Genomic DNA, 27,691 nt, shown 5'->3' with positions numbered 1-27,691 from the left:
AGGTAAACTAAACCTGATAAGCCTTATGGTCTGGTCAGCTTTGTAATCAAAGTAGAGTACTGAAAGTTGTTATATTATTAGATATTGTGTAAGTGATTGTAATTTGCCTAAGTGCTCACATTTCCTATGATCACATGAAAGGTGACAGCTATATAATACTTTTATACTCACAATATTATTAAATAAAATAAAGTTTCTGTCTCTAATCTGTTTCTTTCATGCAAGATGATGTAACACTATACAATCTTCAATACAAAATTCTCCTAACAAAAGATTGCTGGTAAATACCAAGCAAGATGGCATGACTTATTTAAAAGAGAAGGAACATCATTAGTAAATTATGGAAACCCAGTTTCTCATGCAGTCACTACAGCGAGCCAAAGGGTTTTCTCTACCTTCAATCACCTAGTAATGTATAATATGCACTAATAATTCAATCAGTATGAATTTAAGTGGCTATGATTATTTGTATATGGAAATAAATATCAGAATTATCTGTTTACATGCATACAAAAGATGCAATTTCCTTCACACTGTGTCCCCAGGCATGGTAATTAAATATCATTGTGCTTGCAATACAGCCAGTAAAGACAGCTATTACTGTGTGCCACTAAAAGATGTATATTTCCAAAAACAAAGGAAATCAATGGCAGGAGCTCTATTTCACTTTTAAAGCTGCATGAAGTATGTTGTGTGTTTTTGGTTATTGCAGTTGAGATATATGGACAGCAGAGAAGATGAGCAGATACGAGGAATTACAATGAAGTCCAGTGCCATATCGCTGCATTTTACAAGTGGTAAGTCTGAGAAAAAGTTTCTCATTAACTCTGAGGTACGGTAGACACAGAATCAAATCCGAAGGTGGTTGTTGACTTGCGATTGATGGTTTGCTTACAGATGGCAGTGACTACCTCATCAACCTGATAGACTCTCCGGGCCACGTAGACTTCTCTTCGGAGGTGTCGACGGCAGTGCGGCTGTGCGACGGGGCCATCGTGGTGGTGGATGCGGTCGAAGGAGTCTGTCCTCAGGTAGGGGAGCTTGTGTGTCATCAGCAGTGACTTTCTGAGGTGTGTCTCGCTAGATCACTGCAGGGGGTGCTTTAGTATCCTCGGGAAACCGTAAGACACTAATATTGGTCATGAGCTATTGAAAATGCCTGTCAGTGACATTGAAATAGTTCCTAAGATTGCTATTGCTTTTGTTAATCATGCCAGATCCTGGTAACATGTGGAATATTTAGTTTATTGTTTTGTTGTTTTACTATACTATGGTAAAAACAACAGAGTGGGTGTGTTAATGAGCATTGGGTGTGTACCGGTAAGGGTGCAAAAAAGTTTGATGTTGTTTTCTATTGAGTAATTAACTCTAATTGCGTTGGAATGTAAAATTGCAATTTTCTATTTTTTATTTTGTTTTTTAATTCATTTTTTGATTAATTACAAAGAACAAAAGCCTTGAATAAACACAGCATAATACAAACATAAACATAGGGGCCATAAACATAGGAAGGTAGGGTGTTCCGTGTCAGTAATCTAAGTGTTGAAATAGTTTTCTAAAAGAACTAGAAATGTTATGTCAAAGGTTTTGAAATGGAAATTAAGTGCATGCCTAAACAGAAATATTTTGAATGCGTGTGTACCATAAATGCGAAATATCTTTCCATCAGAAATGCTGAGTGCTCCTATAGTAATGCTGGTTATGCAGTGGGTCTGTCCACCTACAGTACTGGATCTCTGTCTTTCTTTTTCTTTTCAGACACAAGCAGTTTTAAGACAAGCTTGGCTGGAAAACATCCACCCAGTCTTGATTATAAATAAAATAGACAGACTGATATTAGAACTCAAACTAACTCCTCTAGAGATCTACACTCACCTTCAAAAAATCTTGGAACAGGTATGATTATTTTTTTTTCAAAACACACAATCTCAAATGGAAAGTTGTGATCATTAAAACCCATGATGTCCATTTTTAACTGATTGACAATTACCGGGAAAGGTAATTTGTGAAAACACCCCCATTGCTTTTTCTTATGCGACAATGCATACTCTTCCAAAGCCAGCAAATTAGACTAAATCATAATGGGGCAGTAGAGGCTTGAGAGACACCCTTAGTTGAAAAGGCAGACATACTGGCAAAACTGGGACTATATTGCTGATTCCAACATAATGGACAATATTTTAAACTTTGGAGTCACAAACTCAGATTCACAGTTAAGTTTTGAGAAAACAGCAGGCTGAAAACAGCATGCTTTTAAAGGTTTTTGTAACATTTAAAATTACAGTTGTATTTCAGGCAAAAATAAGGTATTTATTCTGTTTTGTAATGGTTACAAAAATTTCTGGAATTGTTGCAATAAAATATAACCTGAGCCAAAGCCAAATATTTAAAGTTGAGTTGTTCATGGAAGGCAAAAGGGTAGTATAATGAAAATAGACTGATGAGGTTTAATTAATAATTAATTGTGTTGCTTTATTTTTAGGTAAATGCAGTCACTGGGTCTCTTTTTACTTCCAAAGTTTTAGAAGAGAGAGCCGAGAAGGATGCAGATTCCCAGGCGAGTTTTGACAACACCAGTGGAGAGCAGGTCTATGACTGGAGTGCAGGGCTGGAGGAGACAGATGATTCACATCTGTACTTTTCACCTGACCAGGGGAATGTGGTTTTTGCCAGTGCAATAGATGGCTGGGGTTTTAGGTAAAGATCTTCATCTAATTCCTGAAAGAACTTAGTGTGACTTTTAATTAAAATAGGTTGCAAAGAATCTCAATAAAACTTATTTTGAGTCTTCTATATTTACTGCTCGTGAGGTGGAGGATAGGTTTGACTTATATTAGGAGATCATGCTGTTTGTTAGTGACCTGCATTATTTGAGACTTCTATAGTTGAGGTGAACAGGCTTAATCACTTTATAAATATAGCTTCACGTGCAGTACACATACTGTCCACTAGGTGGAGTCTCTGCTCTAGGCATTTTACTCTGAAATGAAACCCTACACCTTTTTGAAAAAAGTAAATATAAAATACTCAAAATCAAATAAAATGAAGGTCTGTATTTTTCTGAATTGGGCCTTCCTTTAAAATGGTTTTGTTCTGTAATGCTAACAACCTGCACATTTCCCAATATTGCACCTTGCTGTTACAAAAGCCTAACAGAATGTGAATATGAATAGAATTATTGACTTTATGAGATTTCTGTCAGGAATTCTTTGATTTTAAAGATTATAGGGGATGCAAAGATGTAATGCTGCATTGTGCTACTGCAAATATAGTATAGTGAAAAGTTAAATTAGGTAGTGAGGCACTGTAATAGCTTTAATTTATTTTAATAAGGCTTCAGTGCTTTTAGTAATTCTTATGCATTTTTGCATGTGAATGTTAAAAAAACTCATGATTTCAGTTTGCTCTTTTATCTGACAATACAGTAGGAAATGTTAATGCATCTCAGGTGGGGGTGCACAGGTAATTTGCATCTGGACTGTCATTTATAAAGTATGCAGATTACACTTTACTGCTGTCTGTCTAGAAGTCGTGTTCGATGTTTACACCAGGTGCTTCAAACGAGGTCGGTATAGAATGTGCAGAAATTACCTGAATAGCACTTCTGCGTTTGTAGCACAATTACAGAATTACCTCATTAAAAAGGCTAGACCACTCAGATCTGTGCTATTAAAGATGCCTGTTCGGCTGAAAAGAGAACAGGTCAGGCCATGTTTAAACAGGGGCTCTGATGTGCCAAGCAAAGTTTTTTAAATAGCGTGTTTGAAGAGGGCTGTTGCATCTTCCCTGGAAATACAATGGCTGCAATATCTTAAGATTTTGTTACTTGGGTTAACCATACGCAGAACTTTTGAATGCCACAAAATAATTTTTCCAATGACTTCTTTTTTTTTTTTTCCAGCGTACAACAATTTGCCCAGCTTTATAGTAAAAAAATGGGCATTAAGGCTGAAGTGCTGCTCAAGACACTGTGGGGAGATTTTTATCTCAGTGCCAAGGCAAAGAAGATAATGAAGGGAGCTCAGGTAATGATGTACTGCACCTGTCCAAGTGACTGTTATCACTGTCTGTTATCTATTATAGGAGATTGGTGCCTGACAGTCTCCCCAGTGATGTTTTATGCTTTGTGGTGTAGGTCCAGCAGCATTAAGTTGCTCATTTCTGTGCAGAAATAAGGAACATGGTTAGGGGTTGGAACATCCAGGTTGTTCTGTTACAATTGGAGCAAAATCATAAAGGGTAGTTGTCCAGTTTTCAAGCAAATATAAATTCTGTTTTGTAACAGGCAAGGTCTCCTTCAGTTTATCAAAAGAACCCAAAAATAATGTGTTCCAACCCTCAGTCTTTCAATTCATCGTAACAGCTGCGCATCAGAATAGTGAGGAAAAACTCATTTAAACACAACAGCATGTGCACTGTAGGAAACTTCTTCATAGAAGCCTCACATTGAAACAATGCCAACCCCTGAAGAGCATCCTTGTTTTATTTGTTATATGTGTAATGGTTGCTGCTGTTTCATTTTGTATGACCGTATTTTCATTTATGTTTTAGTTGAAAGGGAAAAAGCCTCTCTTTGTTCAGTTCGTATTGGAGAATATTTGGAGTTTATATGAAGCAGTGGTCATCAAAAGGTAATGTGTTACTTATTCAAAGAGTAATGCTTCTTATAAGAGATGCTTCTTATTCAGTACAAGTTAAAAACCCTTCATTCAGTTTTCTGTTTTAATGTTTATCCTGTACTGAGGTGAAAAGCTGCTCCCAGATTTTGAGTCCATCTTCCTGCATCCCAAATCAATTCTGTGGTGCACTGGATCTCTCTGCGTTGTGAGTTAAGCATTTCTGCAGGGATAGCAGATCAATTAAATTCTATTAATATGTATTTTTGTTGTTTTTTGCTCCATTGAGTTTTGTGTGGATGAAACGTGTTCTAGTGAACAGCTGTATATTGCAGTAAAAAAAAGGAAACTGATGCTTGGGATCTGTTCACTAGATGGCGCTGGCTCTTACTTTGATTAAGACACGAGAACTGAACAGCTATGTCTGAACTCAGCCACTGTAGTGCAAACTGTAAGGAAAAAAAACAAAAAAACACAGTATCTAAGTTATTGCAACAATAACTGCTCCAAATAATTACAAAATTCATAACAAGGAAACAGAAACAGAAGTTGATAATGTAATTGTAAGCTATTTACTCTTTTAGACAACAAAGACCAAATGAAGTAGACCTCCCTGGATGTTTTATATAAATTATGTCATCTCGATTCTCGTAAATAAGACACACGACTGTGTGCTGACAGACAGCCACGGTGCTGCAAACAAAGCATGCCCCAACTACTTAGAAGTATGTACGCGCTAATCTGGATTTCTGTTGTGACAACAATGTTTTGTAAGTTTAAGTTAAGACTCACAGCTCTATGTTTCTAATATGTGATTTCTGTTGTAACCAGGGACAAGGATAAAGTGGAAAAGATGGTCAGTTCCTTAGGACTCACAATTGCAGCAAGAGACTTCCGGCATACAGATCCTAAAGTCCTCCTCAGTGCTATCTGTAGTCAGTGGCTTCCATTGTCACATGCTGTGCTCAGTATCCTTTGCTTTCCCAGGAAGCTCACCAATTAGTAATGTAAACGCAGAGCTGCTGTATGTTACTTTTGATTGAATAATGCCATGCTAACAATAGTACTGTATTTATGTATGATGATTACTGGGTTTTTAAACTTCTTAACACTTGACACAGCTATGGTGTGTAGTAAGCTACCTAGTCCTTTAGATATATCAGCCGAGAGGGTGGAGAAGCTAATGTGTGTCGGAGCTAGGCGGTTTGATTCCCTTCCAGACCAAACGCAGGATCTTAAGAGAGGTGAGTTAGTTACATTACTTTTTACAAGGGCTATAAAGTAAGCTATAGAGAGAGAGGAAATCACAATTTTCAACCAGGCTATTTATCACACAAGCAGAAAACTACTTTTTTTCTTTTACCATTTGTTTTTTGAGTCTGTGTTCCTGTAGTGGCTGGAAATCGTTGTTGTACACATGTGAAATCAGACAGTAATGCTGAACTAAATAAAGCTTGCCTGTTCAATCTGCTGTAAGCTACACAGCGGATAAGAGAGCATTGTTAGAATGTTTTTTTGCTGTCCTGCTATTCTTTTGTGTAAATGCATTGTATTATGGTACCTGCAAAAGCTATACTCAAGATGATTGTCAGATGGAAAACGCTGCTGTTCCATATTAAAATTGGAAGAAAGAGAATTTGGCTGCCGGTAGGTTTTTCCTCCAGATATGGAATCTTACTTGCAAGTCCTTTTTTTCAGATCGCAGAACATTTTTGGCACACAGATTCAATTGCCTTTTCATTGTAGCCCACTTTCAATGTATTCTGTGAAAGTTCTGAGATTAAGACCCAGACAACTGCCAAACTGGCTGAGCAGTCTTAGCTTTGGCTCAACTCTTAATAATGAGGAGTTTTAGATAATGCAGCCAGAATAGCGCCACAGGTTTGATTCATTCTCTTGCTGTTAAAAAGAGTCATGTTGGTAATATATCAGTCACATGACATTCATGTCAGGGCAGCTTGTGCTTTATGCTGGAAATTTCAAAAGACTTGGCCTCAACATGAAAGTGTTTTTATAGCTCATTGGTAATAAAACTATTCCATGTAAATTCTGAAGTTTGTAACAGCAGCCCATATGAGATTGGGCACTTATAGTCCCATGTTTATCTAAGTATTTGAGATTAGTTGAATATTCTTGATCTGAAAGGTATGACATTCACTAAAGTAATTCTGATATATTTGTGTACCAGATTGCTTTTCTTTCCTGTTATCATCTTAGTGTTCATACCTGCTATTATGTATGTGTGGTGTGTCTCTGGTCACCCAGTTTCGATGTAAAAATCTGAAATGTAATCTATCTATTAATTTAACCCTTTCAGTCCTTTTTATTTATTTTTGATCAGCTTTTATGGAATGTAAGAGTGATGATTCTGCTCCAGTGATTGTGTTTGTCTCCAAGATGTTCGCTGTTGATTCCAAGACACTGCCACAAAACAAACAGAGGTAAGCCAGGAGATTCTCTTGTCTTTAAATCCATCATGTGTAACAGGCCACCTGATATGCTCGAAGTTTCATTTGATCTGCCACGTTTTGATGATTACTGTAGACCCTTTCTTTTGTTCTACGTTATTATCAGTTGCATTTTTCTGCTGTGTTACTTAACTTTCAATTAGTTCACTAGCTCCTTTGAAGGTATAAATTTGCCCTGCAAAAAAAACATTGATTGCCACAAGGTTCCCATTTTAATATGGATCCTGATTGGTTGGTAAATTTGGGATTGGAGCTAATATGCTTTTCTTCAGACATTTTGTACTCAGATTAAGAAAAGTGCACAACAGAATAGAATGCCGTCCTGGCAGACAGAGTTCAGGCAGTGATGCTCCATTCACACTTGGCAGTGAAATATAGGCATGTTTTATACAGTTCAGTAGACTCGCTGCGCAACGTGTTTGTCTGAGCTCAGCCAATTTACTTTAGATTGGTTGTGTTGGCTGAGTGCAGGCTGTTTCCGAAACTGAAATTAAAGACGGCTCTAAAAGGAAACAGGTCTGACAGTTAGGAATTTTACTCTGGATGCTTTGCCGATGTGATGGTTCTGGGTAGATTGAGTATACAGTCAAACATTTGTTTCACTTGTAGCCTTACAAGCACATGTCCTTGTACTACTGAATGAGACACACAAAGAACATCAGATTCATCATTCCCTTAATTTGTGTAAAATAAAGCATATTCTCTGATACCCAAACAAGAACAAACAAACAGCTATAAACGATAGCATTGTCACAATTGGCTGGCTGGGAACATACCAGTAACGTTACCATGTTTAATTCCCATTTTGAGTGACAGGAACCATAGTGCTCTGAAGAACCGTCAACTTCTTTAAAACATCATTACCTTGCATAATCTCTACTCTCCCTTGGCCTCTGAGCTAAGTGAGTTTTATTTAGCAATACATAAATACATGTTGTTTTAATATATGATCTGAGACCACCACATTTCCTTTATTTAATTACAGGCCAATCCTGAATGCTTACCCTGGCCACCCTTATCAGTAAGGCAAGCATGGTTCCCAACAGGTCATTAGGTGGTTGTCCTGGTGTTAATAAATGCACTAAATGACCACTAGATGGAGCTATCTGCATGAGGACAGTACTTATGTAAACCGGCAGGACTTGGTGTCCTCTTGGCAAGCCTTAATCAAGAAAGAGACTGCTACTGAAGACAGTTACAGACGTGTTTGAGCTTCTGTCTGGAGACTTTCATGTGAAATGCTTTCTCCTTGACTATCGCTGGCCTTTGGAGTATTGACTCATTAATCAGTGTTTAGTCTGGCATTCTGTGAGGGTATATGAAGTGTGAGGGCATTTTCTTTTAAATTATTATTATAATTGCTGGAGAAAACAGTGAAACTTACCAGTAGAGCTCTCAATGGTGCAGCCAGATTCTTTCCTTCACTTTGCACTGATAATGCATTGCCAAGTGGATGCTTTTAGCAATAGACATTATGGAGTAAATTTAAAAAGATGAATGTAACCATAATGCTTTACAACATGTCCCTCAGGTACAATATATGGAATGCCTGTCTGCAGTCACCATTTCCTGTGGGCTTCATGGACTCATTCCCAAGCAAAGTTGTCTTTGTTTCTTACATTAATCTATAAAAAAAACATAAAACCGAAAGAACAGATTATCCTCTCTGAAAGTGCAGTAAGGCATTGAAGAATGGCATTCTACACTGAGCACTGTATATATATATATATATATATATATATATATATATATATATATATATATATATATATATAGATATATTTTTTTTTTTTTTTTTTTTTAAACAAACTTAAAGCTATTTTCCAAATAAGCCTCTCAACAAGCTTCTTTGTTACTAGCTCTTAATGCTGTGTGGCTTGTGATGAAACATGCTAATATGATTATCAAATGAAAGCTGCACTGTGACTTGAAAGAGTTGGGTTGCAGTGCTTTTATTATTGAAAGCATGTGATGGCAGACAAGCTGAAAGACAGTTTTGCTGATTTTTTTTGTTTGTTTATTAAGTGCATTGCTGTAATCCTTACGTCTGTTCTACATGTGCAGATAACAAAGAGCCCAGTGTTTTTGATGACGTAGGGTGCTTTTTTATTGTTATTATTTGGAACCGGTTTAAAGGGGTTATTTCTACCACAAACAGCATAGATAATCTCAATGATCATGGATGAAGTAGTATGAACTGATTAGGATTGAGGAATAATTTTTGGAAGGGTTTGCCCTGGGTATGTGGTCAGATAGTTGCTAGAAAGATACACTGAAGAAGAATTTGAAGAAAAGATATTCACATGTTCAAAAATGTTTGTTCTGTTGAAATTCCACTGGGCTAGTTTGTCTGGGCACCCTGTGAGTCAACATGGAAACTTTCTAGTTCAGTATCTTGGTAGCATCTGTTGGTTAGGTTCTTGGGGGTTAAAAGTGGAGATTGACTTGACAGCAGGAACGGAGGTCACTTGCTGTTCTCCAGTTCTTGCAGCTGTGATGCGACATTCCAGTAGGGTAGAAAAATCGTGGTAACCTTTGAGAAATTAACAGGCAGCTACTTGTTTCATTGATTTTGTAAACTACAAACTCAGAAACTATATAAGCTCGCCACGTTGGCTCTTCACGGTTTTTTAACAATTTAAATCAACTTTTTGTTGCTGTAGTCATTTACCAGTGGGGAGAAAAAACTAATAACAAAAAAATTGCCTATGTATTACACTAAAGTCTGCTTTAAGATTGATCAAAGTCAGAGTCTGTAATTCTGTTACTACTGAAAACAAAAAGTTAGTGATTTTGCTGATTCAGAGTGCAGCTTCTGTTGTAAATTACAGGCTTGCCTATAGGTTAAGCATGACTAAATGTACCGTAGTTTGTGATTTTTCCACATTATATCTGCTAGACACATGGATCCACTCAGCAAAGATATTAGTTAATCAAGTCAACATATCAAATAACTCAAGTGTAAGTGTTCTGTTCCAGTGTTTGATAATTGCATGGTTCAGTCCTCTTGCAGTTGGCATCTCCTCTACTATTCTTTTACATTTGGCTGGCAGCGTTGATTAAAACAGAAGTACATCCTTGAGTGAGCTCTCATTATTCTTCTTTAGGATTTACAAGACAAACCCTTCTCAAGCAACTAAGCCTTAAGAAGTAGAGGGAGAGAGTGTCATAGTTTTAGAAAGATATATCAGCATCATCTTGGTTAATAAGAAACAGTGAAGCTTTCTGTTCTGATGATCAAACATATATTTAACTGCGTGTCCACGACGTATTCCACCTGCTGAAGAACTGGAGACTGCAAGCTGCTGTTTCACAGCGGTAGGCCTTGTTGGGACTTCTATCTTTGGGCACTTTATAGATCACAAGGGAATCAATCTGGACTTATTTTTATTACTGTTGGTATGAAAACTCAGTTTGGCATCATATATTACAAAACTGGAGTCCTGTTCTGTTAGCTTTTTTTTATGCTGAACATTTTGTAATTGACTCAGTTAACTGGTGCTTTTGAAAAGAATATTGACTCCCTACTGTGAATCCTAGACAAACACTAGATTTATTAAAGTCTTAAAAACAAAAAACAAACAATAAAAAACATTGTTTATGGCTGTGATGACTGTTCAGTCATGTACATTGCAGTGATGCGCTGCATTAGCTGTACTGCCAAATCAACCACATTCTTCTGTTTCACATACATTGTGTGGTCTGAATTCCAGAGTACACACGTATGTGCTGTAGATGACCTGTGTTTCTCCTTGGCTGTGTTCATGAATGCTAAATAAATAGAACAATTAATATGTTTTTGTTTTTTGACAAAAAGGATATTAAGGTAGCGTTTCGAACTACTACCCCACAAAAAGCTATTTTTTAAAATATGTATGTCTTTAATTCCAAGATGTTTTTCTCCTAGATCTGTGAAGGTAGCCTGAGTGTTTTATAACAGCTTAGTAAATATATATTTGTCAAGAGTGAAGGTATTGGGCTACATAAAAAAATGTATGCATGTCTTATTATGGTTTAGTACACATAGTTGTTTGAAACGAAAACTACTATATTGAGCAAGTTACAAGTAGCATTTATCTCTGCTTTTAGTATAGAGTTACAAGTCACTGAAAGTCAGTCAAGAAAACCCATAGCAGTGATGGTTAAGTTGGTGGGTAGCTTCGTTTGTTTATGAAGTGTGGCAGCTTTACCTTTGCCTCAATAGGTTTACGATTGAATATGCGTCCATTTTTTAAATAAGCCAGAAACTAGTGATTGATGTTTACAATAGTAATACTAACAAAGGCTCATACCCTGGGCTCTAGAAAACTATTTTTTCTTCTTGTTTGCATAATAATAACCTCATGTGTTCCTTTATGTAAACCCGTCCGATTACACATACAATCTCAGTTGCACTGTGGTATTTCATAGCACTTCTCTGCTTCTGTTTTAAGTATATGAAAGTGTTCTGCCTTGTGTATGATGTGGCTTCAGATCCAAAGGTGTTACGAGTCACTTGGTGGTGCCTCTACTGTACAAGAATGTTATTGTTATGTGTTGTTGCCATAGCAATGATCAATGTAGGTCATCGTTGCTGTGTGGATACTGCTGTGTGCTTCTTAGTTCTAAAATGAACGCAAGGCTGTGCATTAAAATGACCAAATCCGATTGGCAGATGATGTCATTTAGCAGGAAGGGTTAGTGCGTACACAGTAATGCACTAGTGCTATTCACTAGGTGAACTTTAAAATACTCCAGATGGCAATATGACTTTCTTGACAAAAGTAGATTGTATCTGTTGAAAATGACAGTCTAAGCTGTTCAAGTTTGATAGTGTGATTTAAGGATGTTGATCTTAGTTGTTAGTGTCTTCTCTCCTATTGATGAAATTTGTCCTGAGCAACGCACCCCCAATTAAAAGCTGGAGACAAAAAAAAAAAAGAGCAGAAACTTCTAATTCCACAAGCTCTGTTTTCCAGTAACTCCAGTGCAGTTCCTTCATATCCTTTGGGCTTGTGCTGGCATTAAGACTGATTTGACCAGAAAATGCCTTCTGCACAAAACAGAATCGTCAAGCTTCTTATATTTAGTTATCTCTCCAAACCGTGCCACTAGGAACAGAAACAACATTTAGCAAATACAACTAGAAAAAAAAAAAAAAAAAAAAAAAAAAGCACAGCGCGGCAGAATGGTCTTCCAACACCTTGTAATGGTGGTAAAATAAACACTTTATGTTATAATATTATAGATGTTCATTTTTTGTAATTAGTTATTTATTGTAGATATTATTAATATTCTTTGGTTGGATTGGGTTACTTAACAAATTCTGGTTTGGAACTTGCACTATCCCTCTACCGAGTCCTGGGTTTTAGAAATGCTTTCAGTTAAGTACAGTATATTATTCAAATGATCAGGAGCCAAGAGTTTCATGTTAAAACATATTCCTCACTACTTACACGAACAACTCCTGTTAGTAGCCCTACAGACTCGGGTCTGACTTATGTATTCATGCTGTGAAAGGTGCAATCAGTTCAGACTTATCAGGAACCTGATTTTGCAGCTCCTGGCACCTGGTCATTTCAATAATATATATAAACAAGGGAAGTTCAGAAATCCAGGGCTGTGTGCAGGGCTAGTGTGAATCCCAAGTTCCACTGTATAGAAAAACAAAAAAACAAACATGGAAATGGGGATCTTGATTGCTGTGATTAGCAGCAAAGTGTATTGAGTCAAAATATGCACTTAGCAGGGCGACCCATGTGATAAAAGTGAGAATCCCTATTTGATTATTGAAATCCAGAGACCTCTTTGAAAAGTTCAATGGAAAATTTGTGCAGGTTTGTGCTTTTTCGCTGTAGTCAGACAAAGAGTGTAAGCCTTTTGCAGACAGTTTTAGTATCATTTTTTCCCGCACAGATTTCTTGATCTACTTTGTGGTTTTTAAAATTCTTTAAGACTTGGAAAGACTTACCTCATACTTGCAGCGGTTATAAAATAATACATACCTAGAGTTGTGAATGAGAGTATGGGTGCCTGAGTGGCTAATCAAACAAAAAGTAAATAAAAACTTTGGACACCTGAAAGAAGCAGTTGTATTTCTTGTTAGTGTTTTTAATAGAAATGCTGTCATGCTGCTGATTTTATTAATGACAAGCTGTAAATTTGAAATGCCATGGTACACACAGTCGTGTTTTATATGGATATATATATTTTACAGCTGCAAATCTTCTAGCCTGGCTCATGAGTGCCTGTGAGATACCTTTATCCATGAGCCAACGGTCAACCAGAGACCTTGAATCATGGGACCTGTGTGGCATATTTCTATTTCTGATTCCCTCTGTAATTTCTGGAGCTGTTTAAGGGGTATACTGTAGTTTCTCTCAGCTCACAGCCAGTACAAAAGTCAGCTGTGAATGTTCCAATTTTCTTAGAAAATCTGGTTTCTTAGAAAGACTGACACTGAAAACATAAGATAAGCGATTGCCTTTTTTTTTTTTTTTTCATTTATTCGTCTCCAATTTTTTACCACGGTTTTCTCCCCAATTTATTGCACCCAATTATTATCTGTATCCTTGGCTCACCGCTCGCAAACCCCCCGCTGACTCTGGGAACGGAGGCTGGAGCAGGCGTCCTCCGAAACGCTCTCCTGCCAATCCGGCACTTTTCGCGCTGCGGATCCACAGCGATGCCACCACACCTGTTATGGCATTAACACAGTTTTGGCGGCTCCACTGCAGAACCACAGGCGCCCTATCGGCCACAGGGGATGCACAGTGAGCCGTGCATTCCCCTGCCGACCTAAGCCCCCCCTACCCGGGCAGTGCTCAGCCAATTGTGCGCCGAGTTTTTACTCGCAAATGTATGCTATAAAAGTCTGTCTAATACACTTTTATATGCTGCATTTTCTACAGTTTTTTTAAACAATTGTAAAATAGTAGCAAGCCTCAGCATACCGTACTGGAGAGTAAAATCAAGAATAGATATTCTCGGTTAGGCACGCAATTGCAAAACCAGTTTTGATTAATTCATTCAAGTTATTTCTTGCCTGTGGATTACCTGGCTATGGATTGCTTTTGTTTTACAATGACTAGTAATCCATCAATTTATGGCAAGGTATTTATTAATAATCTTTAACCTAAACTGAGAATCTCAAAAAGGGGTTGTGTGAAGAAACACCTACCCTTCCATGCTTAACAAAGACCCAGCTCTCCTTAGCTTTGTTCCACGTGAGATCAGTAAAGCACTGGAACACCTGCTTTTCGATTGCTTGAACTAGAATGGTAAGTCACCCCAATTAAAAGCAATTAACCGCACTTCAGCTTGCTGGGGTAGAGCTCTTATTCCAAAATGTATTTGAATACATCAAAAGAAGTAATCGATAGCCTGTTCAGCACATTCGAAAATCGGTTAGTGCAGCACAGAATTACTGACTATAATCACAGCTTGACATGATCTTTCAATACAGAGAAACTTTTATATTTAAGTAGTGACTTGCTTTTTTGTTAATAACCTTTTCCCCAAAATGTTCCTTTATAAATCAGATTTTATTGAGTGTTCTAAATGTTTATGCATATAAAAAGTGTCAGTTCCAGTAACAGTTTTCCTTTGATTTGCAGTGTAGAAGAGATTTGTTACAGTAAATGTATGATATACTACTATCAGCTGTAAAAACAGTTTTTCTGTAAGTTCGTGATGAGCAAAATGAACATGCTTGTATAGTCTTCTATCATCTAAGCAGCTCTTTTATTTAGTAATCAGATATTAAATCTGCTCTGTTTTGATGACATTGGTTTGGTAAATCTGCATTTAATTTGCTAGTTTGGAACTCTGTATCTTTTCCATTGATACTGCAGATGAAAATAGATGGTGCCTGCTGTGGAAATAACGTACTAGTAATGGTGTTGATCTCTTTGGTCGTGAAGCAGTGTTTTTTTTTTTTTTTTTTTTTAACTCAGGAACTTCTGGTGAAGTAGATTTCTAATTCTAACTTAATTTACTGCTTGTGAGAGTCCTGGAGGCAAATAAAAATATTTAAAAAAGCAAAGCAAATGAATGGAATTTAGTTAGTCATGGGAGTTAAAGAAGCAAGTTTCGACTTACAGGCTCTAACTGTTTCTAAGTCAAGACCCCACCAGGGGATCGTGTTGCTGTTCTGTTGTAATTGTAGAATTTGTTTTTATAATTAAGAGATGTAAAAATGGGATTCAGAAAATTTAGAAGGACGTTTATATGACTTCTTATTATTATTGTTATTATTATTATTATTATTGGCTTCTTGATGAAAATGAAATGGCTCAGTCAGAGATCTTTAATCCTTAGTTGCGTTTTCCAGAAGCTAGTTATGCACTGTTTCCAAGGGAGGATGCGGTTTTCCTCTTGCTAGGCAGTGGGTCTAGCATCACAGCAAAGTCGATGCTCTGACTGTAGAGCATGTGTTTCTTTTTTTACACTGGTTTTTGTACATAAACAAATAATTTATATTATCGTACCTTATATAAGCTCAAGCTGTGCAGTATGTACCCATGCAGTCTTTTTTGTTCATTTGTTTTTGGCCATTAATCAAGTCAGTATGCAGCCCTGCACGTTCTGTCCAGTCTTTAAGGCCTTATCAACCAGTGGAGGCGCCTTAGAGGAGGCAAGGGAAGCAGTGCCTCCTCAAAATTTCAAAGTGAAAAAAAAAAATATATATATATATATATATATATATATATATATATATATATAGAGAGAGAGAGAGAGAGAGAGAGAGAGAGAGAGAGAGAGAGAGAGAGAGAGAGAGAGAGAGAGAGAGAGAGAGAGAGAGAGATGTAACATTATAATATGATAATGTTCAATAAAACAAAAACAAATATTGTCTAAAATGTAAGAAAAAAATTACATTTTAACCAAAACCTTAGATTCATCATTCTTATATTAACAGCAATTGTGGCTCTTCAGAAGAGGCAAGTCCGTTATAAACTCCTATCTGCTATTAACCACAGTACTAACAGTAGCAAATCATGTGATCTGAGCACAGGTTTTAATTGAATTTAATTGAATTACTAATCCTGTGTACGTTTTGATGATTTGAAATGCTTCTACCTTTTAGTTGCCAGAGGCTAGATCTAGCACATATTTCAAAGCAAATCTATCAATGAAATGTAGGCAGAACGGAAAGTAATAACTTCCGTGTTCATTTAATTTTCACTTGCTCTGTTTTGTGTTTTGGTGTTTTTTATATTGTGTTTTGGTGTTTTTTAAAAAGTGCATTTCATTTATAATGCCAAAAGTTAACATTGAAACCATGGCGATGAATAAATTGGTATGCACGTCTCTCAAAGTAATGCAAAATTTGGCACACAGGGAACTTACAGAAATAATTGCTCAATATGACGTGTAACTTACTGCTAGCATGGAAGTAAGATGCTGTATTTAATTAGCTGTCAAAAACCGGAGAATAACCTGGGCTCTTCTTGTATACAGTACACAATGCAAGTAGCCTATGTAAAACACCCAGTTTGGAGTGCTGTGTTCCAAGCTATCTCTATGGTAATGGCTAACTCATTCGTGTCTCCATCAAGATGTATCCTACATACCAACGATCCATATTATCAGTATAACCCTGGCAGTTAAATGTAAATCTATTAAGCTAATGAAGTCAACGTGTTCCTTAGATTTTTAAATTATGTTGAGGGTTAATTTCTGTTCAGTGTAAATGCAAAATCAAAGCTCTGTGTGTGTGTATTAAAGTGCATCATTCACTGCCTGTTCTACGGCATGTGCAAACATGTATTGGGCAGAGTCAGCTGGCCCTTTCATGGTTCCTAATGGCTATAAGCTGGCTGACAGATCGTGATGAGCAGACGTTGACAGAAGCTGTCTTGGAATCCAGGTGTAAATTCATTCAATACGAATTGCGCAGTTCTCGTAGCAGTGGTTAATGGTTTCATTAACAAAAGTGTTATGGCATTAAAAATGAATTTCAGTAGTTACAAAAGCAAAGTGTTTTACCTTTGTACATGAAAAACAAAGACAGTTTTGGCTTAGAACTTGTGAGCTTGTTGTGTCGTCTAAACCCTGGAATTCCATGCTGGAATATTTCACTTTTGTATTTTCCCATTTTAGTTAACATGCCATAGTGTGATGTGCCATATTACCTTCGTAACACATGCTTTTTTTTTCATTGTTGAAATGGTCTGATAAAAGGTTGATGAACTCATAAAGTATACTAAACTACCTGTAATATAATTTCCCTATATAAAATGTATATATAAAATAAAATCTATATAACAATATATTCAGGTGTCTGAGGCCTGGTGAAAGAAGAAGGATTTGTATAGCTAAAGGCTTCCCTGTCTTCAGTGTCAGACCAGTCCTGCTCACACACAAGCTGCTGAGTTTGAAGAGAAGGGTCTGGGTTAACTTCTGGAGTAGTTTCCCTAGGAGGCAGCCACTAACCCCAGTGACCCCTGTACAAAGCTGGGATTCAAGCCTGTGACATTTTGGTGCAGAGTGTCACCACACTTGTCTGTTAGTGCAGAAAAATCTGTTTTGCGAAAGGATATCTATTGTCTTTGTTGTTGACACGGTAGGAAATTGGGATCTGATAGCCACCTCTGTATATATGTGCACATGTTATTGTTAAGGTTAGAAGTAGGTGAGAATTAGGGGTTTCCAGTTCAAGCTAGTATTACCTGCTGCAATTCGATGGATTCTTGCATCAGTGATTTTGTTGTTATTGTTGTTGCTGTCACTGTAGTGGTGGTTTAGTTTGTAACACTGTATTGCTAACAAACAAATGTGTCCTTTAACAACATTTTTTGCTTCATGACGATTTGCCAGGTTTATAATGTCAGGTAGTAACACTTTATTGATCACTGGTTTCCTGAGTGAGGGTTATTTAAATGTATTTAAAATCGAATACATTGCATTTAAAAATGCATAAAGAAACCATTTCCGTAAAGCACACAACATGAAGATCATTCTTAGTGGAAGTAGATTGTCAGGCTGCATGATGCTGCATCTATAGATCTTTGTCCCTTTTTCCCAGAAGGTAAAATGCATTGAAAGTGTTAAGACCTAACTGTTTGATATGGACATTTTGCAGGCCTTTAACTCAAGAAGAAATCGCACAGCGAAGGGAACTGGCCAGGCAAAGGCATGCAGAGAAGTTTGCAGCTAGTCAAGGGCCAGATAACCCTGAACAAGCTGCTACTGGCAATACAGCTGAGGCTGCAGCATCCATTGGGGAGATCAGAAAAGGCAAGCATGCAGTCTTCACATCAAACATAAATATATTTTGCTGTCTGGTGGTGTTTTGTTTTTAGTTTTTTAACCTGCAGTCTCTTATGTTGTACAAAATATTGTTATGCTGCAGTAGATTCTTTTTAAGAAGGGGTATATGTGCTTTATGATACGAATTTAAAAAAAAAAAAAAAACACTTTGTTGCTTCGCTTTGCTACTTTCTTGCATTGTTAATACACTCGCCCAGTGTTCTGCTATATAACCACAACAGACAAGAAGCAGTGACTCATGCAAGGATATAGGACCTTCTACAGTGAAACTGAAATACAGATTATGACCTTTTTAAAAGCTAAACAGTTTATATTTTTCTATCACATAGCAATTTGGTTATCCATATGTTGTTAATGAAGGTTCTGTTGAATGGGAAGTAGTTGGTGAGGACAAAATTAGAATCACATAAAGCTGAGGTTTGAGCTATGGGGACCCTTACGATGACATGAGGAAACCAAACAAGGATCTGTTTGGTATGTCTTTGGCCACAATGGGTTTCTAAAAGTCATGACAGATTGATGAGCCTTAAAAACAGAAATTAACCCCACCAGACCCACAGAAACGACTACATCAGGAAGAGGAGGAAGAAACAACTTCAGTCAGCTGGACAAGGGAAGTGTTAGGCCCACTGTGCAGAGACACCAGGAGCTGTGTTGATAAAGCATTAGCGTGACGATGAATGCAAAGGACTGCATTGTCTGCATGTCCCGACATGCTAATGGTTTGTGAATGCAGCTCTAAGGATTGGGGAGCATGTCTGTAACGACTAACAAAACAGAACGTAGAAATTTTGAAATTGAATGAACAGCTTGTTTTATAAGCATCATCGATATATGTAACCAAGCAGGCTTGCTAGTAGAATACTGGTGACTTTGGCCATTTTGGGTTGATTTATTCTCTTCCCTTACACTGCAGATCTACTCAGTAAGCAGATGGAGACCATGAGTCTGAAAGCCAGCACACCAGAGAAAGAAGACAAGGAGCATTTTGTTGCTTTTGCCAGAGTTTACAGTGGAGTAGTGCGGAGAGGGCAAAGGATGTTTGTTTTGGGCCCAAAGTATGACCCGGCTGTGGTCTTAAATAAGGTAAGCAAAATAAAAATAAAAATGTTTTTAACCTGAAAAAAAAAACAAAAAAACAACTTAATCATACAATAGGGAAAATAAAATATAGAAATGGATCATGATTTTAGATAAGAAACAAAAAGGACTGGTTTGCTTATCATTTGAGCAATCGGATATAATCAAGTCAAACTGTTGAAAAAACAATCTGTACCGTATTACCCCCAACACAAATCATCTATTTGATTCTGTCAGCCCCATTGCCCTGCCTTCCTGAGTATTGGTGATGGAGTGCTGGAAGCCAATACAGTCCCCATGTCAAGTAAAGTTTACTCAGCTTAATAATAAGTTCTAGATTCTTTCATAGATAAACCAGATAATGACTGCTAAGCGCTCAGTTACCAAAGCCCAATGGGATCCTATCCATCTACCTGCTTTGCTTAACAAACAAAAGCCTTTAGGTGACTTTTGCCCTGTTTTATACTGTTCAGATGAAGGAATGAATATAGCTGAAGTAAGTCCTGAAGATGCTATCAGTGTGTGTGTTTTTTTACACCAGCAGTCTTCACAGCTGGGGGGGATTACATTGTTTCCGCCACAGACACACTCAGGTAAAAGCACACAGTGTTTAAAGATCTCACAGATAATAAGTAAAGCCACAGACCTAAGTGATTTTCAAGGATGTGCAAAACATGTTTTTGATGCAGCTAGTTTCCACAGTCAGCCCTGAACTATAGGAATGGCATAATCGGTACTCTTGTCATCGATAAAGCTAAGACAACAACACGTCACGTATATAGATCTGGGAGAAGTGTTGACAACACACTTATATACTCTCTCCTCATCAGCAGATAAATTGTAATACCACCTCTCTTAGAGACTGAGACTTTTTCGAGTCCCACAAACTTGAGATCGAACCGTGGTTCGTGCCTTTATAGTGTCTCGTTAGCACATAATCCACAGTTTTATTTCGCATTGCAGCTGTGTTTTCTAGTTGACAATCGCTGCAACACCTGATGAAGACCCACTGTGTCGAAACCTGTTGTGCTTGTTTCGTGTTTTGTTTTAATAAACGTTTAAAAAAAAAAAAATGTAAGAGGAATCTAATGCACATAATTATTGGTGACCAAGTTTAAAAGAAAAAGTGTGGGACCAACCTCGTCTCCTCGAGCGTCATCAAGTAGAGTATGCATGGTTTATATGTCTTTGCTATGAACTGTTTTTTAACTCTGCAGAGAAATGCATATATAAAGTGCATTATGGTCGGTACCTCTTTTTGGAAAATGAAAAAAAAAAGAGATTTTCTTTTTTCTTCCCAAAAGCATATATACACTCCCTGTCTGCCTGTGCCATTGAGACAGGAATATCAAAGAGATTTTGCAATGCTAAAACAGCAAAATTACTGCAGACGAGGACAGACTGTTAGTGTTATGAAATTATGTTATTTCTAGTTTAGAGACATATTACATTTATGTTACTGTGTCATACAGACATTGAGCCATTCATCTTAATAGCCCTGTAGGGCTATCTACTATTCTGTAACCATTAGCTTTAATGCTTTTGGGATACGAAAAAAAAGTACTTTGAAAGGTCTGCTGATGGCAGAACACAAGGCAGTTACAGTAGGCTGTTCCCCCCCCCCCCCCCCCCCCCCAAAAAAACTGTCTCCATCTGGTTTGGGGAGTATTTCTGGCAGATATAGCAAGGGATGAGGTCTAGCATCAAGTCCTAGCACACAGCATCTCCCCAGTGCTCAGACATAACCTTTAGTCATTTTTTGTTTGAAGTTTCTGTGCAGATTTTATTTTTTTTTTAAACCAGCTGATTGGTGTGTATCATATTTAGGCTTCACTATATCTAGCCACATATGTCTGTTTTGATTTAGTTGATGAGGTGGTGGTTTGAAGAAATAATGTTATAAAATGTGAGCAGTGATCTTATAATGAAGATGATTTTGGGTTTCCTGTAAATCCTAAACCAAAGGTATAAATCCTGCTCCAGGGCCCTGTTGCATACCTGTAATGCCACTGAATGGATTTCAATCTTCTCCAAGTGATGGAGAACAGGATACCCTAAGAGATCTCTTAATTATAACAGCAATGCTTAGTGTAAATGAGCCTTGCAGCTTGGGTTCGTTTTGCCCTTTAAAATACAGACCCAGACACAATATTGATGATTTTAGCGCATATGCGCACTTTTATTATTTACAATAATAAAAGAAAAATGAAACAGAAACAAAATCCTGGCTCATACAAGAGCGCTAACTAAATTTTTCTTCAAAACCCTAGACCAGGGGTGCCCAATCCTGGTCCTGGAGGGCCAGTGTCCTCCTGGCTTTTGTTCCAACTGTCCCCTAAATTAGTTAATTGGACCAATCAAGCACTTATTAGAAGCTTAATTGGTCCAATAAAGCCATTTAGTGTACCGTTGGAACAAAAACCAGGAGGGACACTGGCCCTCCAGGACCAGGATTGGGCACCCCTGCCCGAAACTAAAGAACCAGACAGTTAAGCTGCTTACTAGTTTAAAAACACCAAAATAAATTCAAACACTAAAGTACAAACAAACACAGATTCACACAATACCTTTTTTTTTTTCTAACTCTTTGCTGTGACAGCCTAGTTTCACACAGACTTGAGACTGCCCCAAACAAACACCTCTGTTGATTTATATGCGTGGCCGCTAATTGCAGGCAGATGATAGTGATTCCAAGCTGGAGACAGGTGAACCCCATCTTGGCTCCCTCCCGTGGCATTCTGGGGATTGTAGTCCTGCAGCTCCCTCCTTGGACGACATATTTTTCCTTCCCCCCTATTCTGCCACATTAGGAGACAGTTTGGTCCAGTGGTAAAAGTCCAGGGCTTATAACCAAAAGGTCACCGGTTCAAATCCCACCTCTGCCACTGACTGACTCACTGTGTGACCCTGAGCAAGTCAATTAACCTCCTGGTGCTCCATCCTGTGGATGAGATGTTAAATCATGTCATGTTGTAAGTGACTCTGCATATAATGCACAGTTCACAGCCTACTGTGTGAAGCACTTTGTGATGTTGGTCCACTGTGAAAGGCACAGTATAAAAAATTAAATCGCAAAAGTAGATTAAAAAAAATGCTGGAACTACAAATAAAGTATTGCTAACTCTTTATTGCTAATTTTTCTGAATTGAACATTTTTCTGTCTTAAAAAAATTTCAGAGGGAGACTCTCCATACCAACCAGCAGTTCTCTAGCAGTTTGCCAGTGTGTTGTTGGTAACTCTCTTCACTAATGTGTTGCTGTTTGTTTGTTGCCTGCTCTCAGTTGCCTGCGGGCTGTTCTGCTGCAGATGATCTTCCATCAATACCCCACATGGCTTGCTGTACACTGGAGGATCTCTACCTGCTCATGGGTAGAGAACTGGAGCAGCTGCAAGATGTGCCCTCAGGCAATGTGCTCGGTACGTCCTTCTGAACAGTTGTTTCTACATGTTTGATAAATCTGTGCCAAAGGCTTTTGAAAATGTGTTCTAAAGGACAAAAAGGCACCCCCCTATAAAGTAATATTATCGGTATATTCTCCCCTAGAAATGGTAGTGAAGTTGTTTTTAGCCGTCTTTTGAATGCTGGTTTGCAAGCTGTCAAATGCTTCCGTTGCAGGTTGCTACGTGACAAAAAAAATAAATAAAAAAATGACAGACCTTGGTAGCTAATACTCACATGCACGTGGCATTTTAAAACTTGTTTTGGTCTGTTTTATGAATTTCAACATTCCACAGCAGTTGCTTTTCAACAGCACATTTTATACATTTGTATGATTTACTGAAGATTGTTTTTTGCTTTGGATAGCCTGTCCTGTTTGGACCCAGCTGTATGTTACCGGGATATGTTTTTGTTAGTACTGTCAAATCTTCTTAGTTGAACATGCTTTGTGTGCTGGGGGTACATATCTTGAAGTTTCACACATTTAATTGTCAAGAGGCTTATTTGTCAGCATAGATTTTAAGCTTTCTCCTCCTGGCAGCTTTTAACTGTGCAGGTATCTGGCGATGACAGTGGTTTTTGAACCCACATGGATATATTTGCCACAGTAAACAGTTGGTATTTCCAGTAAACACTAGTTGCATTACAAAACAGACCCCTCTTTCTGTGGGTAAAGGGGTAAACTAGCTGTTGGTGCAAGACTTGGCAGTATTATGCAAAATCAAGCATGCAAGAAATTAATTTACACAGTATGATCATATAAGAATAGTGTCATTTAAAAATGTTTAACCTGTGAATGTGCACTTGATTCTTACTTGATTAACGGAGCATGCAATACACAACACAAACACAAGCTGTAAAAAAATATGTGTCATCTTTTAAGAGCTGTGCCCTCTTCCCCCCCTCCCCCCACCTCCCCGTGGGTTTTTAATTGGGTTGCCAGATATTTGGTACTATCACAAAAATGTCAAATGTTTTCCAGATGTTTAAATATAGGGAGCGTTGCAAAACTGCTTTGGAAAATCTTTATTGGCAATATGATGTTCATTTTGTGCACCAACTGGATACAACTAAATGAAGATGAATAGGATGCTTATTCATCACCACTGCAGATTATATTTCTTAAAATTGATGGAAGTTCTGTAAAGTGCACAGCACTGGTAAAAATGTCATAGCACTAGAAATATGTTCAGGAGTAACTCATTAGCTTTATGTGCTGTCTCTGCAAAATGTGTACATGTGATCTTGCTTTAGATTACAACAGTGCTGTTTTTTTTTTTTTTTGAAATCTTGACTTGCTGAAGGTACAAGACAACATGCATAAATGGTGAATTTCACCAAATATATTCTACATCCTGCAGAAGTCATTTCAGAAAAATGAAAATCCAGATCATACACAGTAAATTAAGCCTATGATCTATTTCACTGCTGGTTTGCACTTGGGTCATCCGCTGTGCGGTAGGCCTGTTTAACTTCGTGTTATTTATAGAAACAAAAAGAAACATTATCGTTTATTTAATATTCAGAAGAAACAGACTACCGATACAAATTGCAGAAGACATTATTACAGTTAATAAACAGAAGGCTGTGTCACAGTTAGTTTTTTGGCACTTCATAGTTACGCAGGAGACCAGCTACTGTATCTGCGTCTGTAACTGATTTCACATTGACTAACGTTGCGCTCACGCTCATAGCGTTCAGCCTGACCACAGACAAGAAGAGACCGTTGCAAGACCAGACAGTAGGTACCGTTTAAAGTTTACTTCTTGTACAGTTTACTTTTGATCATGACTTAAAATCCAACTCTTGTAATAAACAACTGCGAGTCACTGTTGATCTAGCATCTCGCCTACAGTAGAGTGACCCACTGCTGTCAGAGGCACACAGATCTGCTCAAAAGCACACAGTTCATGCAAACAGTACCATAAAATCAACATCCTTTATGTAGCAGTTGTTTTTTCCGTGCTCTTTTTAAAACTAATTACAGATGTTATATACAGTATTCTTTAGTCTGACTATCCCAATAATTCAAGCATTGGGCAGAATCATCAGAAAAAAAGAAGAAAAAAAAAAACGTTTCCATGCAGATCAGAATAATTTGGTAAATGGGGGAGGAGAAAACAACTACTTGGACCTTAATAGTGGGTGTAGAGTTTGGAAGGCCCCATACTGTTACCTATATGTATGTATGTAGTATATATTTAATGTATTTATTCAGTGCTGGTAAGTAAACATATAGGCAGTATGGCAATACTTCCTTTTTGTACACAAACAGCTGACAGGTTGGTAGTCCACACACATTTCTCATTAGTACCTATTATAACAACACTGTTTAGTCTTTATTAAATATCAACGATACAATGTTTAAATTCTATTGGAATTCCAATTCTTTGGTGTTTGTTTGTGCATTTTAGCGAATTACTGCTGACCTTAATTTATAGAAATTAGACCTTAATTTATTAAAGTGAAACCAGTACATCATTCTTGAGTTGTTTAGTGCTATTCAGCATGTATTTATCTATTAATGTGCTATTGCTTATATGAAGGAAGCACCCTCAGAGATCTCATATCAGTAAACCTTTATTGAAGCTTTTGAAAGCTTTGCATCAGCATTTAGGTCAGATTGTTAGGGGTGCGTTTCGGTCAAAAAGAAATGGTGTGCAAATGGTGGTGTGGGTTACAATACTGGCACTTAGTGATGTCATGTGCTCTTAGCTCCCAAGGCATTGTGGGGAATTGTGAAACTTAGGTTGGGAATTAGCATATAGTCCAGCTATGGCTTGATTAGATCAAGAGCCATTACCCGTATAGAATGGTTAGCCTTTAAAAAGTCTTTAATGCCTGCATGATGTGGTCCAGAGATTAAACAGACCACACAATGAACAAAAGTGTGTGCATGACAAAGCATTGTGGGCTCCTCACCTGAACTGGAAGAGAAATTAAAAGTAGACTTTTGTAGTAGACAGTGTAGCAGTCACCACATTACCGAAACAAATGCAACACATGTGTGCCATGTGGTGAAAATCTGGTTTCTGCTTCCTGCAAACTGTCTGTATACTGTGCATTAACAGGGCCAGAAGAATATCCCTAAATCCTGCCTATTGAAAATACCGAGAGTTGCATTGGACTGTGAAAAAAATAAAATAGGTCTTCGTTCTACTAAAAATAGGTCTTCCACTGGATTTTACTTAATGATTTATTTTCCATTTGCTGGTGATTCAGCCTCATCAACAAACCTGATTCATGTTTTTTCAGAATGCATTTCTTTCATGCCAGTTTTTTTGCTGTGAAAATTGTGGGAGTTCATATTTTATTGAGTGAAAATTCAGGGAAATAAGGACAGATGGGCCTGTAAGCCCCAGAAGAAATGACTATCCTAGTTCTGAAACATCCCCTCTATAAATCCTAAAAAAAGTCTCCTTTTTACCTCCTGCTGCTCTTACATGTATATGCTTTTAAACTGCTGGGCCAAATCCATTTAATGAACGTGACAAACAGTTAACCTCAAAAGTACACAAAGGTGAAACCCTTTTAACAGTTTCCTGAATGTCACAAGAGTGGCGTGTTCATAGGTTAAGCAAAGGCAATGCCTTTCATTCACTGGTCACGTGGCCGTTAGTGAGAATCCAAAAAAGTGAACAGCCACATATGCTAAACCAGGTGTCTCCAACCCTGGTCCTGGAGAGCCCCAGTCCTGCAGATTTTATGGGTGTCTTTACATCATCAGTGGCTAAAGATCTGGAACACATGTTAATCTGGACTAATTAAATCAATGATTGGTTCACTTAAGTAACTGAGACCTCAGATGAAACGAAGACCAGAAGACCCTGTAGCTCTCTGGGACCGGGGTAGGAGACCCCTGTGCTAAACTGTGTACAGTATATCCAGACTTGCATTACACTAACCAGTTAATAAAAGACAGAAACAGCTTTCTGTAGATCCTCACCCTTTTTTTTTTTTTTTGTTTGTCAGATATGTACACTTTTGAAAGGCTTTTATGTACAACTAGGCATTGTAGGTGAAGCTGTATTATATATAGATTCTATATTATACAGTGTCTGACTTGTCTTTGTTCATACACCTGGCAGGGTAATTGCTAAACCCTAAACTTTTTTTTTCCTGTACAATGTAGTTTGGGTATTCATCTGAATAGTATACTGGATAACTAATGCAATTCAAACCCAGAAAAATGCTGTATTCCAGCCCTTGAGACATTGTTATGTGGAATAACAGACCAACACCCACACATACAGATACATAACAATGCAAGCACATGTACATAAAAAAAAAAAAACACAAGTGCGAACATGTGGGCACTAGCCTTGGAGATGGGGTTACAGTTTCATACTGCATCTAGCAAGCCTCACTGCAGTTTTCATCAGTCAGCACTCTAGAGGTTGGTTACCAACACATGTATTTAAACTTTAGAGATCCGTATTGAAGGCTGCAGTATCTCCATCGTTTAATGCAGTTATAGTTTTAAGGTGGCTGAACAAAGTAATCTATCTTGCATATGCATGTATGGTAGTAAAGGCAATGCACATGTGTTCATAGGCACTGTTAGTTTGTGATCCCTTTGGAAACAGTTTTGCATTTATTTATTAGAATTAACATGAGATATTCCTTTATGTCAGCATACCAAGATAATGTCATAATGTATTGTAACAGTGCTTTTAGAGCTTACACTAAATAGCGCCTGGCATTTAAAATATACACCAGCAGCAGAAAATCATATCAATCTTCAGTGGTCCATTTTTTGTATTTGTATTCATGATAATGCTGCCCAGTATGAGCCTTTAACTGACTGTATTGTGGTGTACCACCATCACCACCA

The 27,691-nt window shown here is 37.6% G+C and overlaps 1 protein-coding gene across 1 annotated transcript in view; it reads left to right on the top strand.

The window, feature by feature from the left end:
- Positions 1–27,691, top strand: part of efl1 (elongation factor like GTPase 1) — a 62,088-nt gene that overhangs the window by 1,816 nt on the left and 32,581 nt on the right. The window contains exons 4-15 of the mRNA XM_041218696.1: positions 713–797; positions 898–1,031; positions 1,759–1,896; positions 2,483–2,697; positions 3,902–4,025; positions 4,552–4,631; positions 5,448–5,584; positions 5,738–5,860; positions 6,958–7,057; positions 18,150–18,304; positions 19,254–19,423; positions 22,700–22,835. Coding sequence (XP_041074630.1) covers positions 713–797; positions 898–1,031; positions 1,759–1,896; positions 2,483–2,697; positions 3,902–4,025; positions 4,552–4,631; positions 5,448–5,584; positions 5,738–5,860; positions 6,958–7,057; positions 18,150–18,304; positions 19,254–19,423; positions 22,700–22,835 — 1,597 coding nt within the window. The remainder of the gene's footprint in view (positions 1–712; positions 798–897; positions 1,032–1,758; positions 1,897–2,482; positions 2,698–3,901; positions 4,026–4,551; positions 4,632–5,447; positions 5,585–5,737; positions 5,861–6,957; positions 7,058–18,149; positions 18,305–19,253; positions 19,424–22,699; positions 22,836–27,691) is intronic.

This window comes from Polyodon spathula, chromosome 19 (assembly GCF_017654505.1).
Source record: "Polyodon spathula isolate WHYD16114869_AA chromosome 19, ASM1765450v1, whole genome shotgun sequence".
In the NCBI taxonomy this organism is placed as follows: Eukaryota; Metazoa; Chordata; class Actinopteri; order Acipenseriformes; family Polyodontidae; genus Polyodon; species Polyodon spathula.
Note: the sequence above shows the minus strand (reverse complement) of the source record. Positions and strands in the feature narration are given on the sequence as shown.